At 35.3% G+C, this 12,544-nt stretch overlaps 1 protein-coding gene across 1 annotated transcript in view; it reads left to right on the forward strand.

The window, feature by feature from the left end:
* Fas3 (uncharacterized) overlaps positions 1–12,544 on the forward strand; it is a 116,977-nt gene that overhangs the window by 66,595 nt on the left and 37,838 nt on the right. Inside the window, exon 3 of the mRNA XM_054233716.1 lies at positions 7,510–7,663. Coding sequence (XP_054089691.1) covers positions 7,510–7,663 — 154 coding nt within the window. The remainder of the gene's footprint in view (positions 1–7,509; positions 7,664–12,544) is intronic.

Genomic DNA, 12,544 nt, shown 5'->3' on the forward strand with positions numbered 1-12,544 from the left:
AATATACACAGAAAGTGCCTACTCACGCACCCAGGGGAGAATTTACTTGTGCATTAGAATTGTAATAAAATTAGACGAGCTTGAAAGGACGCATCACTAAAGTCAAATTTAAGTTTGACAAAAGGAGGAATGTCAAAAAATGTGCTATATACATAAGCGTATAGAAAGCGTGTGCCAGAAACTTTATTTGGAATGTCTGGTAGTCTATGAGTATATGAAATAATAAGTTGAAAGGAAAAAGTTGGTACAAGACGCCAATTCACTGATGGCAAGGAGCAGACGAAGCGATGTCTGAGAATTTTATATCCCATGAGTGAGAATATTATTAAGACACATGTGCATATTAAAGACAAGCTGCAATATATACATGCGAGAGATGGGGAATTATTACTAAAATTTTCCAGCAATAATCAGTACTTATTAATATTAAATAATAAAAATTAACTTTTTTCGTTAATTAATAATTTTTTACGAAACTTATAAGTGTCTTTCTTTGATACTTTATAGAAATTCAGAAATTTAACTTTATAGAAATTATTTTATGAATGTAAAATCGGATGTTTACATATTCTAGCTCCCATCTACCTAAATTGGGATTTGAAAACATCCGGTGGGATTTAGACCGTATACATATATCGGAATATGTGTGAGTTATGATTTTGGATGTAATATAGTTTAGTGACGAGAATGAGTACAATCGAATTTATTCCATCTTTTCTTATGCCAATTCAAATTTTATATACACATTTCTCATAGTCATGTAATAAAATTTATAAAATTTCTTACCACCTCTTTTTTATTCATTTGCCAAGAAAAGAAGTTTCCAATTTCATTTCAAAAAATACTTTCCCAACTGTCTGGCAGGTGTTTTTGTACCACTTTCAATACTGCATATTTGTATAGTAGAAATAATTAAAACATTTGAAAATTAAACACCTCTTGTGTGCATTTATAATCATTATAATACTCGTTGTAATGCACTCACAGGCAGAATTGCAAACATGTAGACACAGCAGGAAGAACAAACAATGGTTGCACATTGCAGAAAACAGCATAGATTACGAAAATATACTATGGAAATGTACACAAATATCTATAGTTCTGTGGCGGTATCTGCATGTGTTAGTATAACACTTAATGTTAGTGTTTGAATAGCAGAAATATTACTTCAACCGCAGACCGAACTATAAAGCACACATACACCAGCACTGTGAGACAGGCAGACACTTCGCCAGCGTCTGGTGCGCCTACAAATATGCTACAACTCAAATTAATATATCAAATAGGCCAACAAGCAAAGCAACAACGGCGACGAAGATTGCCAAGAAAATGGATTGATGTAAGTAAGTGGCAGCTACAACAACAAAGTAAACAATGACAAAACAACAGCAAACTGCAATAAACTACGTGAGTACAACAACAAAATTATGAAAATAGCAAATATATGTATTTGCTGTGAACAAGAGACAAAGGAACTTAAAGATGATTAAAGGCATTGGGAATGGCAAGCGCATAAGTAAGTAAGCAAGGAAGTGGATGGAGTTGAAGATATTATGCGCTGGGAATACTTTAATAAGCGCACAGACAGCTTGTGACAGCGACAAAACCAATATTAAAGCAATTACCAGTAGAGCATTATATTCCCAAGAACACTGCAGTGCAGTCAAGTTAGCCCGGCTTCCTTCGTATAAAAACAGAAAAGCTTCGTTATAATGGAACTGAGATGAAATTGTGCGCAGTCAATTTGATGGAAAACACAATGTATGCAAACGTCTGTAATTGTGTGGAAAAAAACAGGAAAATTGCAGATTTATTCAATCATTCACTTAAACCATGCGGTGAAACTTAAAACTGGTTGCAAAGATACTAGTTTAGAACTGGAATTTAAGGAGTGATTATGAATAAGGAAAACATATTTAAATTGAATATATAATAATTTATACTCTCGATAATTTAATGTTTGAAGCAAAAATATACCTCTCCTTACCCTTCTTCCATCAAACAGTCGCGGTGGTCGTAAACCGCATATTAGCTATTCTATTGACTATACAGTTAAGATTTAGAATTGCGTTATAACAGTTACTTATTAAAAGAAGCTTGTGTGGTGATAGTTCTAATATCGCTGGTTGATAACCAAGTAAGTACGTTAAATTATAACAAGCATACAGAGAAAGGATCCTACTGGACAAATAATAATAACTAATGTCTCACGACACTGGGTTATACCTCAACCAAAATAAAATCTAATATATACAAGTAAGGAAGGGCTAAGTTCGGGTGTAACCGAACATTTTATACTCTCGCAATTTATTTAATTAACTTTATTTATATTATATAATAAACAATTTCACCCACATATTCGTCATATATATTGTATAAGCTCCATTGAAAGTTGGAAACCATAATATTAGGTTAGAAGCACCGAGGTCCTCGTGTTCGATATATGGGGCCTTAAAAACCTATGGTCCGATTTCGGTGATTTTTAGAATGGGGCTGCCACAGTATTAACATAGTATTTTTGCAAAGTTCTGCACCGATATCTTCACTAGTACATACTTACTTTATATATTGTAAAGTAAACGATTCAGATTGTCTTCAAAGTTCTGGTATATAGGAAGTAGGCGTGGTTGTGAAGCGATTTGGCCTATTTTCACAACATATCATTGGGATGTAAGGAAACTATTACAAACCAAGTTTCATTGAAATCGGTCGAGTAGTTCCTAAGATATGGTTTTTGACCCATAAGTGGGCGACGCCACGGCCATTTTCCATTTTGTAAAGAAATCTGAGTGCAGCTTTCATCTGCCATTTCTTATGTGAAATTTAGTGTTTCTGACGTTTTTCGTTAGTGAGTTAACCCACTTTTAGTAATTTTCAACCTAACTTTTGTATGGGAGGTGGGCGTGGTTATGATCCGATTTCTTTCATTTTTGGACTGTATTAGGAAATGGCTAAAAAAACGACTGCAGAAAGTTTAGTTTATATAGCTCTATTTTTTTCCAAGATATGTATAAAAAACTTATTAGGGGGCGGGGCCACGCCCACTTCCCCAAAAAAATTACATCCAAATATGTACCTTCATAGTGCGATCCTTCATACCAAATTTTATTTCCATAGCTTTATTTATGGCTTAGTTATGGCACTTTATGTGTTTTCGGTTTTCGCCATTTTGTCCGATTTTACTCAACCGTTATGTGAACAAAACTATAATACTCTCTTTAGCAACATTTGTTAGAGTATAAAAATTCTCGTGTCACGGTGTACGTTATTGAACTCCTCTGAAACCGCTCGACCGATTTTCGTGAATCTTAGCGTGCATATCGGCTAGGGTGGAGAATCGGACAACATCTATTTTTCATCCTCCTAAATGTTAAGGGTGGTCCACCCCTAAATTTTTTTAACTTTCCGCAAAGAAAATTAAAAATTTTCTAAAATCGGGAAGTTATTGGTTGTTGAAGTTCAAAGCGATCTGGCTAATTTTAGTCTTGAAATATTCGTGGAAGGCCAGAAAAAGATTGGAAAGTGAGTAAATATGGAAAAATTGCGAGGAAGATATCAATAAGAGAATTTTATTCGAGTTGATAAGAAAAATATAAAAAGAGGAAACAAAAAAATAATATTTTGAAGGTTGTTGTTTTGTTAAAATATTTTTGTTCTAGTTCAATTGTATAAGGTTGTGTCGATAGCCCAAAACAATTTGAAACAAATAAGGAAAGGCTAAGTTCGGGTCCAACCGAGCATTTTATACTCTCGCAATTTATTGATGTAATTTTATTAAGATAACACACAATATGTCCTATATATTCGGCATAAAGTCCTTTTCTATGGGAACATATAGTATATAAGGGCTGATGTGATTCCAGAACCAATTTCACTCATTTTCACCACCAAGGTTAACGGGAATAGGGGTAACTTGGCACCTGTTAGTAGACAAACAAACGGCACATTCGGTCTTGAAATTACTCCTAAATTGCAAATGAACGAAACACCAGTCGGCAAAATCTCCAAAAATAGCGCTATAACGAAGATTTTCCAAATATTCAAGAAGTCGCTGGAGGTACTGCACAGGACTTTAAAAGTTCTTGATTGTCGATAAACGTTTTTGGTGGAGCCAGGATTCTGTTAACAGGTGATTTACGCCAGACTCTTCCAATTATACCTGGATCAACTGTTACTGACGGGCTAATCGCATGCCTAAAGTCATTTAATTTGTGGCGACACATAAAGTATCGCCAATTAACAACTAACATATGAGTGTTTTTGCAACAATATCAAATTGCGATTGTAGAAGCAGTTGGAAATGGTAGGGTCGCAGTTGACACCTCGATGGATTAATAGCATTTCCAACAGATTTCTGTCACCTCAATATGATAACCATAAATGACTGATTGAATGACCTATATTGGTGGTAAAAAAAAACAAAGATATCGATGATCTTAATGCGACAATTTAGAATTTCGGTCCAGGAGAGTTGACACAGCTACAAACCAGGATGACGTAGTCAATTATCCAAACTATTTAAAATAGCCTGTACTATCACCACTCACTTTGCAATTAAAAGTAGTGTGAGTTGTCGTCATGCTGCGTAACATAAATCGACCTCGAGTAATCAATATCGTCGCCGAAGCCAAGATTGGACCAACTTAATTTAATGTATACCTTAGCCACAACAACGTGTGGCCGGGTCTGCTAGTATATGTATATTATTAAATTGTGATTTATAATCAGAAAATTTACCAAAGGGTTTTTTCAAAAGGGGCGCTACAAAATTAGACCAATAGGGACAGCAAACGACGCCTCTAAATCATTATTTCCAACCTAACAATTTCCAAGGTATCAATTCCAATAACTATCGAGTATATTTGATATTACATAATTTACATTCCTAAAACCAGATACTAAACTCTAACTGACTATCCTTCGTAAAGAAGGATCGTGTTTTTGCAATATTTTTTTTTAAAGAACACAGATACTTTTCAGGAAAGCAATATCAGAATTGCATCAACATATTTGCTTTAACACAGCCATCATCGACACGTCACCGCTTGCCCCACATTTGCTCGTCATCGTATGTCTACACGCTCGAATGATATTAACTGCTGGACGATAAGTCAGCAAATTTACGTATTCATTATGAAACATGTGCGCATAAAACCAACAATAACAACAACTATTTGACTTTGACGGGTGTTGGTATTAACTTCTCTTGACTCTCCGCACAACGTTGCAACCACACGTCTAAGTAGTCAAAGATTGGTACATATGTGTCATAAGTGTACACACCGACACATAAATGAGGCTGACACGCGCATGTGGCATAAAGATGCCAGTGGAATGAGCTCTAAACATATGACAGTGGCACAGTTGTCAGGAGGTTGTTCTATTTGAAATCGTACTATACGTACTATATATGCTGTCTTTTAAGCTGGGTATTGAACCAAACCATTTTTCCGGGGTATAGGGCTATAGTAAAAAAATTAATTTCTCCATTTTCTCCTTCTCACCAAAGCTTTTTTGTCTAGTTCAAAACATCAAAAATCCGATACTAAAATTAAAATCAATTAAAATTGAATCTAGGTCAACCTATACTTACTAGCTCTAAATTAATTAAAGAAATCAAGCAGCTAACATATTCCTGTTGCTTGAAAAGAGAGTCGGCGCAATTTGTCATATGTTCGGTGCATATTAATCTCCCATAAGTCCCAGTTCACTTTTTTATCAGCCATCCCTAAAAATCTTCGTGAGTCTTCTCGACGATGTGAACTTGTTATATTTGGGAGACAAAACAGCAGTATTGATATTTGAAAAGCACTCACATGGCTACAAAACATTGCTTGCCAGATGTGAGCACACATATATTCATATATCCACAGAGAGCGTGCAACCTCCCCCTCTACTCCTCGTATCAACGCCACTGTCTTCAAAACTGTGAAAGCGTCAAGTGATGTTTCATTAGCAAAGTGGTTAGCGAACGCTGGTGGCGACTTCATATAGAATACGTAGAAACAACAGCTGGGGATCACGTTCCCCCAGACACAATTTGCACTTGCTCATCCTGCCTGCTGATTGCGTCTTTATTTATCAAACGCATATACATAACATAGTTAAAACACACATACACTCATATATAGGTTGCATATAATATAACCATCGGGCTTGTCTATGTTTGCGGCTAATTTATCCCAGTTCAGCGAGCAGCTGCGGACATTTATGCGCACATCTAATGGGTTTACGTGCTGCCGCGCTAAATGTTGACGGACAGATGTTTGGATGTTGGACGCAGCATATGTAGTGTGAAAGTAAATCATCCTAAGAAATCTGTTAATGCGCAAATCCTTTAATTTCTTTATGCGCTTTTATGTGTGGCAGGTTTATTCGTGGCATGATCATATTGCCGCTTTCGCCACATATTTGGTATGTCCATTGAGGACCAAACGTGTTTACATGAACTTATTCCTCTTTTTTTGCTCGGTTGTTGGTCGACTGATTGGTTTTCTAGTGAGCTTTGTCGGATTATAATGAACCCCTTAATTTCTTCGTGTAATCCCCATTTCACACAGCTGAATTAGTATTTAGTTCCATGAGATTCTAAGGATTCAAATACCATTCTCTATTTCAGTTCAATTCTACCATCAGAATGAAGATAATGGGTTAAGAGCTCGACCGACAGTTAGTCGAGTGTTTTTTTTTTTTTTATTTTATAATAAAGGTGATCTTTTAGCATTTACTTCTGGTTTTTAATCTGTGGTTTTAAATTAAATAGCGATCGCAATGAAATTCGAGACAACCTGGCATTATAGTAGTCATAAGGTAGAGAAAACCGTAAGCCAACTAATCATACAAGATACCGCGGTACATACATTCGAAATCATCTCAAGGAAAGTAAATCGACGATATCCTAAAATTTTATTCCAAGCTCAAATGGCATTTTCGATCTTCATGTAACTTTTGACTATAAATTTACCGTTCAACAATGCTCTGTCGAGTCAATGGATTTTTCAGAGATCCTGAACCTGGATCTGTTACCTCACTCTCGAAGTACGAGTATGCCGCTTTCAAATAAACAACGTATTACACTTGATGTGAACTAAATTTAAAATCTATAAACTCAGCGAAGACTAGTTTGCTACTTCTGTTTATTTTTGTCATTATTGAAGCATTGTACTTACATTTATATTGGAAATTACAATAATTATTTTTTTTTATATTCCTATCGAAATCTCGCTGATTTTTTAGTTTATATATTCTTTATACTGCTCTAATTTTCATATTTTAATAACCGTAAGATATTTGAATACCATCTAAAATCGACATCTTTCGATTTCTATTTATCAAAATTTAAATTTTAGTGTTCGGTTTTCATTAATAAATATTTAGTTAAGTTGTATAATACATAAAAAATATTTTAAAATATTATATTTAAAAAAATATAACTCATTAAATAAGTAGATGTAAAAAAAGCTTAAGTATTAACACTCTTCTTTATCGCTCTATCCCGACTCTTTTTAGATATTCACATGAATCAAGCACTTAACCTCTCAAATCTCTCCGTCCCGCGCATAATCGATGCCGCACAAAAAGCGAAACTATTTTGCAGCTACGAAATGGGTAATCGCACACTTAACTCGGTTAAGTGGTATAAGGATGGGCAAGAGTTTTTCAGGTAAGCGGATGGAAGTAACTGAAGACGAATATTTAACTTTTTTTTAAGTCTAGCACTTTCGATAAACGAAAAAAAACAAGTAAGAAAGTACTAAGTATACTAAATTACATCAAGCATTATGAAAAAATGTTTGTTTTGTTTTTTAACGGCATAGCTATAAAAAGTTGCATTTTCATAAATAAAACAAACATACAAAATATCCAACAACCAGCTTAATGTTTTGAGGTGCCGCAGTGCAGTCGAAAATTCTAAAAACGAACATTTTAAACATATATTAAGAAAAAAATTAAGAAATATATTCTCTTAGATTCTTTAAAATATTATTTACACATCAAACTGTTTTACTGTTTTAATACTCTCGCAACAAAGTTGCTACGAGAGTATAATAGTTTTGTTCACATAACGGTTGTTTGGGGAAGTGGGCATGGCCCCGCCCACAAATCGGTTATTTATATATAACTCTCCAACCAATAAAGCTATATAAATCAAACTTTCTGCAGTCGGTTCCCTTACGTACCCCACCATACCCCATGAAAATAGTTGAAATCGGATAATAACCACGCCCACCTCTCATACAAAGGTTAGGTTGAAAATTACTAAAACTGCGTTAACTCACTAACGAAAAACGTCAGAAACACTAAATTTTACAGAAATAATATTAGAAGGAAGTTGCACTCAGATTTTTTTACAAAATGAAAAATGGGCGTGACATCGCTCACTTATGGGTCAAAAACCATATCTCAGGAACTACTCGACAGATTTCAATGAAATTCGGTATATAATATTTTCTTTATACCCTGATAACACGGGCGAAATCGGTTCACAACCACGACTACTTTCCTTATAACTCAAATTTGAATTCCATCTGATTCCTTCACTTTATCACGTATACATAAGGAACCAATGAAGATAGATATCATTTCTGACTTCACTTGTGAAAAAATTGTCGAAAGCCTATAACTTTTCAAGGCCCCAGATATCGAACATGTTGAACTCAGCACCTAAGGGTAAATTTTAACCGAAAATTTGGGCAAATCTCTCAGATTTAATGTAATTCAGAGGAAATTGTTTTCTTCTAATAGTGTTCTGTTAAAAAAAAGTATTAAAATTGGGTCATAACATCTCCTAGCTCCCATATACCTAATTATAGGTTTTTCAAAAATACGATTGGCTTTATTCCGCTTATATGTATTGGTTAATATGTGCACCTTGCTGGTGAAAATGAATGAAATCGGTTCAGGAATCACCTCAGCCCTCATATACTATATATGCTGATTTTCGTGTGTTATGTAAATAAAATTTCTTCAATAAATTGCGAGAGTATAAAATGTTCGGTTACATCCGAACTTAGCCCTTCCTTACTTGTTCTTTTTGTATTCAAATAAGGCATTCGTTGACGCGATAGCAGCCTTGCCCTAATAAAACATCATGTTTATTTTCCCCACATACTGCAGTCAATGAGTGTATGGGTATGGGTGCACCAAGACCGTTTTTGACAATGGGTTTCAAGGTTTCATCAGACATATTTAAAGTTAGAGGTTGCTCAGTTATATCAGGGTCTCGCCACATAATAACGTCAGTATAACCTTTGGCATCGAAGTTGAATACAGGTACTTTAAACGTTCGAATTTTTCAAGCATTCTATGATCTTGCTTTTACAATTCATCGATATGCAATGTCGCTTATTACCTATCTGTCGTCATCAAGCATGACAATGAGAAGAGTTACTGGGTGACCAAAATATCCATTTCGTTGGAATACTTTGCCAACGATTGCTTTCATATCGGAATTCGAATAACGACTTAGGTTTGTTCCATAAACTTTCATAACATACATGACTAATACAACTATCTATTCTTCTGGGTCAGTCTAAGTGGCAAAGAACCTTAGAATTCGATGCTATTGTTAGCCATCTAGAATAGTTGAGGGCTTCAGGTTCCATGTTAGCTAAATCAGAGAAAAATATACAGCAGCTAATTCACTCAGCTTTACCGACTAAGATTTCAAATGGAATAATTTAGTGTTTTTAATATTTTTAGGTTTCTCCGACTCACAGGTGCGATGGCCAAAATACTAGTTGTTTCTTTGATCCCATAAAATCACATAACGATCTTCTATCTGTCGGTTTCTGTAAAATTTCCCTGGTTTATCAATACGAACCAAAGGCTTATCCTTCCTTCCCTCCAAATTGAAACCACGAAATATTTTATTGCAGTCCGCTTCTTAAAAAGTTGATCTGATCTTATTTCCTTCACGGCGCAACTTTGAACGATCAATGACACAACTAGGATCGTTCAATGAAATAATACCAACGTCTTTTAAGACAGAAGAAGCTATATTGGCAGCGGGTCTGTTGGAGACTCCAGTACGATCACACACAAGGGCTAATAATGGTTAATTTAATATATTTTTTTGCAGAGATGGTGATAATTTTCACTTAACATGCTCTGGGTCTTTTTTCAGTCTGCTTTCAGTTGAAAGGTCATCAGCCAAATGACAAGAATAATAGGGATTGTCAAAATAGTGTACCTCTGTGTTACGCGATAAACTTTTTTCTTTTCTATCTTGTTTTTTCTTAATCTTCACAGTTCCAACAATATCGGCACCGCCTATCACAACTTTTCTCGTTGAGCTTTGGTCGACTAAAAAACTTACTTCCTCCTTGGGAATACGACACCCTTCCAAACAGCTAAAATTCCTATTCTTTCAGATATTTCAAGAACTATCGGCTCCTTTTTTGTTTTATCGGGCTTTAATGTTTCATGAACAGATACCATTTCATGTAGGTATTTGAGAAACAGGTTACTTCTCCGGCAATCCAAAGGACAGCTCGTTTGTCGTTTTTAAACTTGAGACATATGTCTGCTAATAAGACAAGTTATAATCTAAGCTACAATCATCATATATACTTGAAAAAATATACTTACAGAAAATATCCTGATCCCAGCTGTAAAATGCGATGTAACAAATAAATGGACGGCGAACAAGAGAACTGCTTTAAGCGCGCGTAAACTCTAAAAGTCACTGTCACTCTATCGTGGGGTGTAAAGAAAGGAACCACCCTCCCGTCTTACGCAACACGTTGTTTTAAGGTCATTTATTTCAATCTTACTCTAACATAGCATCGCTAAGAACATCAAACAGCGTATATAAAATGTTTATATATAAATTAATTATATAAAAATTTATGAGTATTTGACATAAATTTTCAAAACTTCATGTCGACGGGAGCACCTCTAAACATAACACGAGATTACTGATTTTTCTTCAATCAAAAATAAATAAAATCGCTCCACCCAAATATATATATATATATTTGACATAGGAACCGATTATAGCCGAATCCACCAAAGCGCTCCATTCATTTCACCGTTTTGCAATTTGGAGCCATGTGGTAATACCAAGTACTACCAGGTCACTTTCCAATTGGTCTTTCCAACGGAGTGGAGGTCGCCCACTTCCACGGATCCAGGACTTAAAACAGGATTATGCATTGAGAATGACTCAGTATAAATACTCCTGAACTCGCAGTATACTTTGCTCAAAACCAGTTGCCTAATTTTTTTTAACAACTCTCTACATTAAACTAACAAAATGTGGCCTTTTGTAAGCATCCTAAAATTCTGAGCACCAGACAAGGCCGCCGGTGAATCGATCTGAAAAAATGCAATGGATAAGTAGGCAATGGAAAGTGCAATTGTATTGTATTGATGACACAGCGTTTTCGTTATTCAAACGTTATATAATAGTCGTTGTTGATGGTGATGGAAACCAATTTCAGTGCATTCCTTAATATTTCATATATATAAAGTATCATTTTAATCAAATTAGGACTACGCTTATATGCACTCAGATCAACTTCTTTATAATAAGAACTCAGTAGGTAATGCTATGTTAATACCTTGACAATGTTAGTGATAATTCGGTTAAAGGCCGTTAATGACTGATGGATCTCCAACTTTTACCACAACCGATAACTCAGTAATCTCTGATTTTATCTGAAACACACTCGCGAACTTCTCTCCATGTTTATCCCCTTGCAAATAAATTGTTTCCTATCGTAATTCGATTTCCCCGGCAAAAGTACAAAATTTCTTTAAGCCGTGGGCAGTTACTTCCATTAGCTCCCCTCGTTTGGTCTATCTCTATTAGTTACCACTTGTCGAATACGCGAATAAGTACTGGCGCAGCGTATAACTAATTTGGCTGCGTAATTGAAAATGGCACAGATTGGCTGTGAGCCGCGAGCTGCAAGTGGAAAATCGCGAACCGCATGCAGCGCACTGTAATTTTACGTGCCACTGAATATGCAACCGGGCGGCTGTGCACCAACAACTGCAACCACATAACACCATATCCCCTCATGTCGCATGCATACCGATGACCAGCCAGCTACCGGTGTGTCACCAGTTATTTGCCAGTAGGGGACATTATTGGCCTTGGCAGCTGTAGTATTTAATTGATGAAAATTCGCAGGCGCTTTTAATTGGCCGAAAACATACAACAATTTTTTTCCGCTTCACTTTTTCAATTGCATGAACACGAGTTTGTATTTCACACAATTTCCAACAACTGAGTGCGCGATAACTTGTGCACATATATAACATCAGGAGGATATATATGTATACATAGCCGTTTGAACTTCTATAATAGTTGTTAATTTATAGCAGACGGGTTTGTCATAACATGACACAAATTTTTTAAATTTTTTTAATACACATATAATAGAAAATACTTATGTATAAGTATATGTGGACATTTTTAAAATGACTTAAATGGTTATACGTTTGTATATGTATATATGAATATATATGGAGTTTGTTTTTCAATTAACCGGTTAGATATAATTGAGCTAATTGAAAGGCATTTGTGACATTTTCT

Source organism: Zeugodacus cucurbitae, chromosome 2 (genome assembly GCF_028554725.1).
Source record: "Zeugodacus cucurbitae isolate PBARC_wt_2022May chromosome 2, idZeuCucr1.2, whole genome shotgun sequence".
In the NCBI taxonomy this organism is placed as follows: Eukaryota; Metazoa; Arthropoda; class Insecta; order Diptera; family Tephritidae; genus Zeugodacus; species Zeugodacus cucurbitae.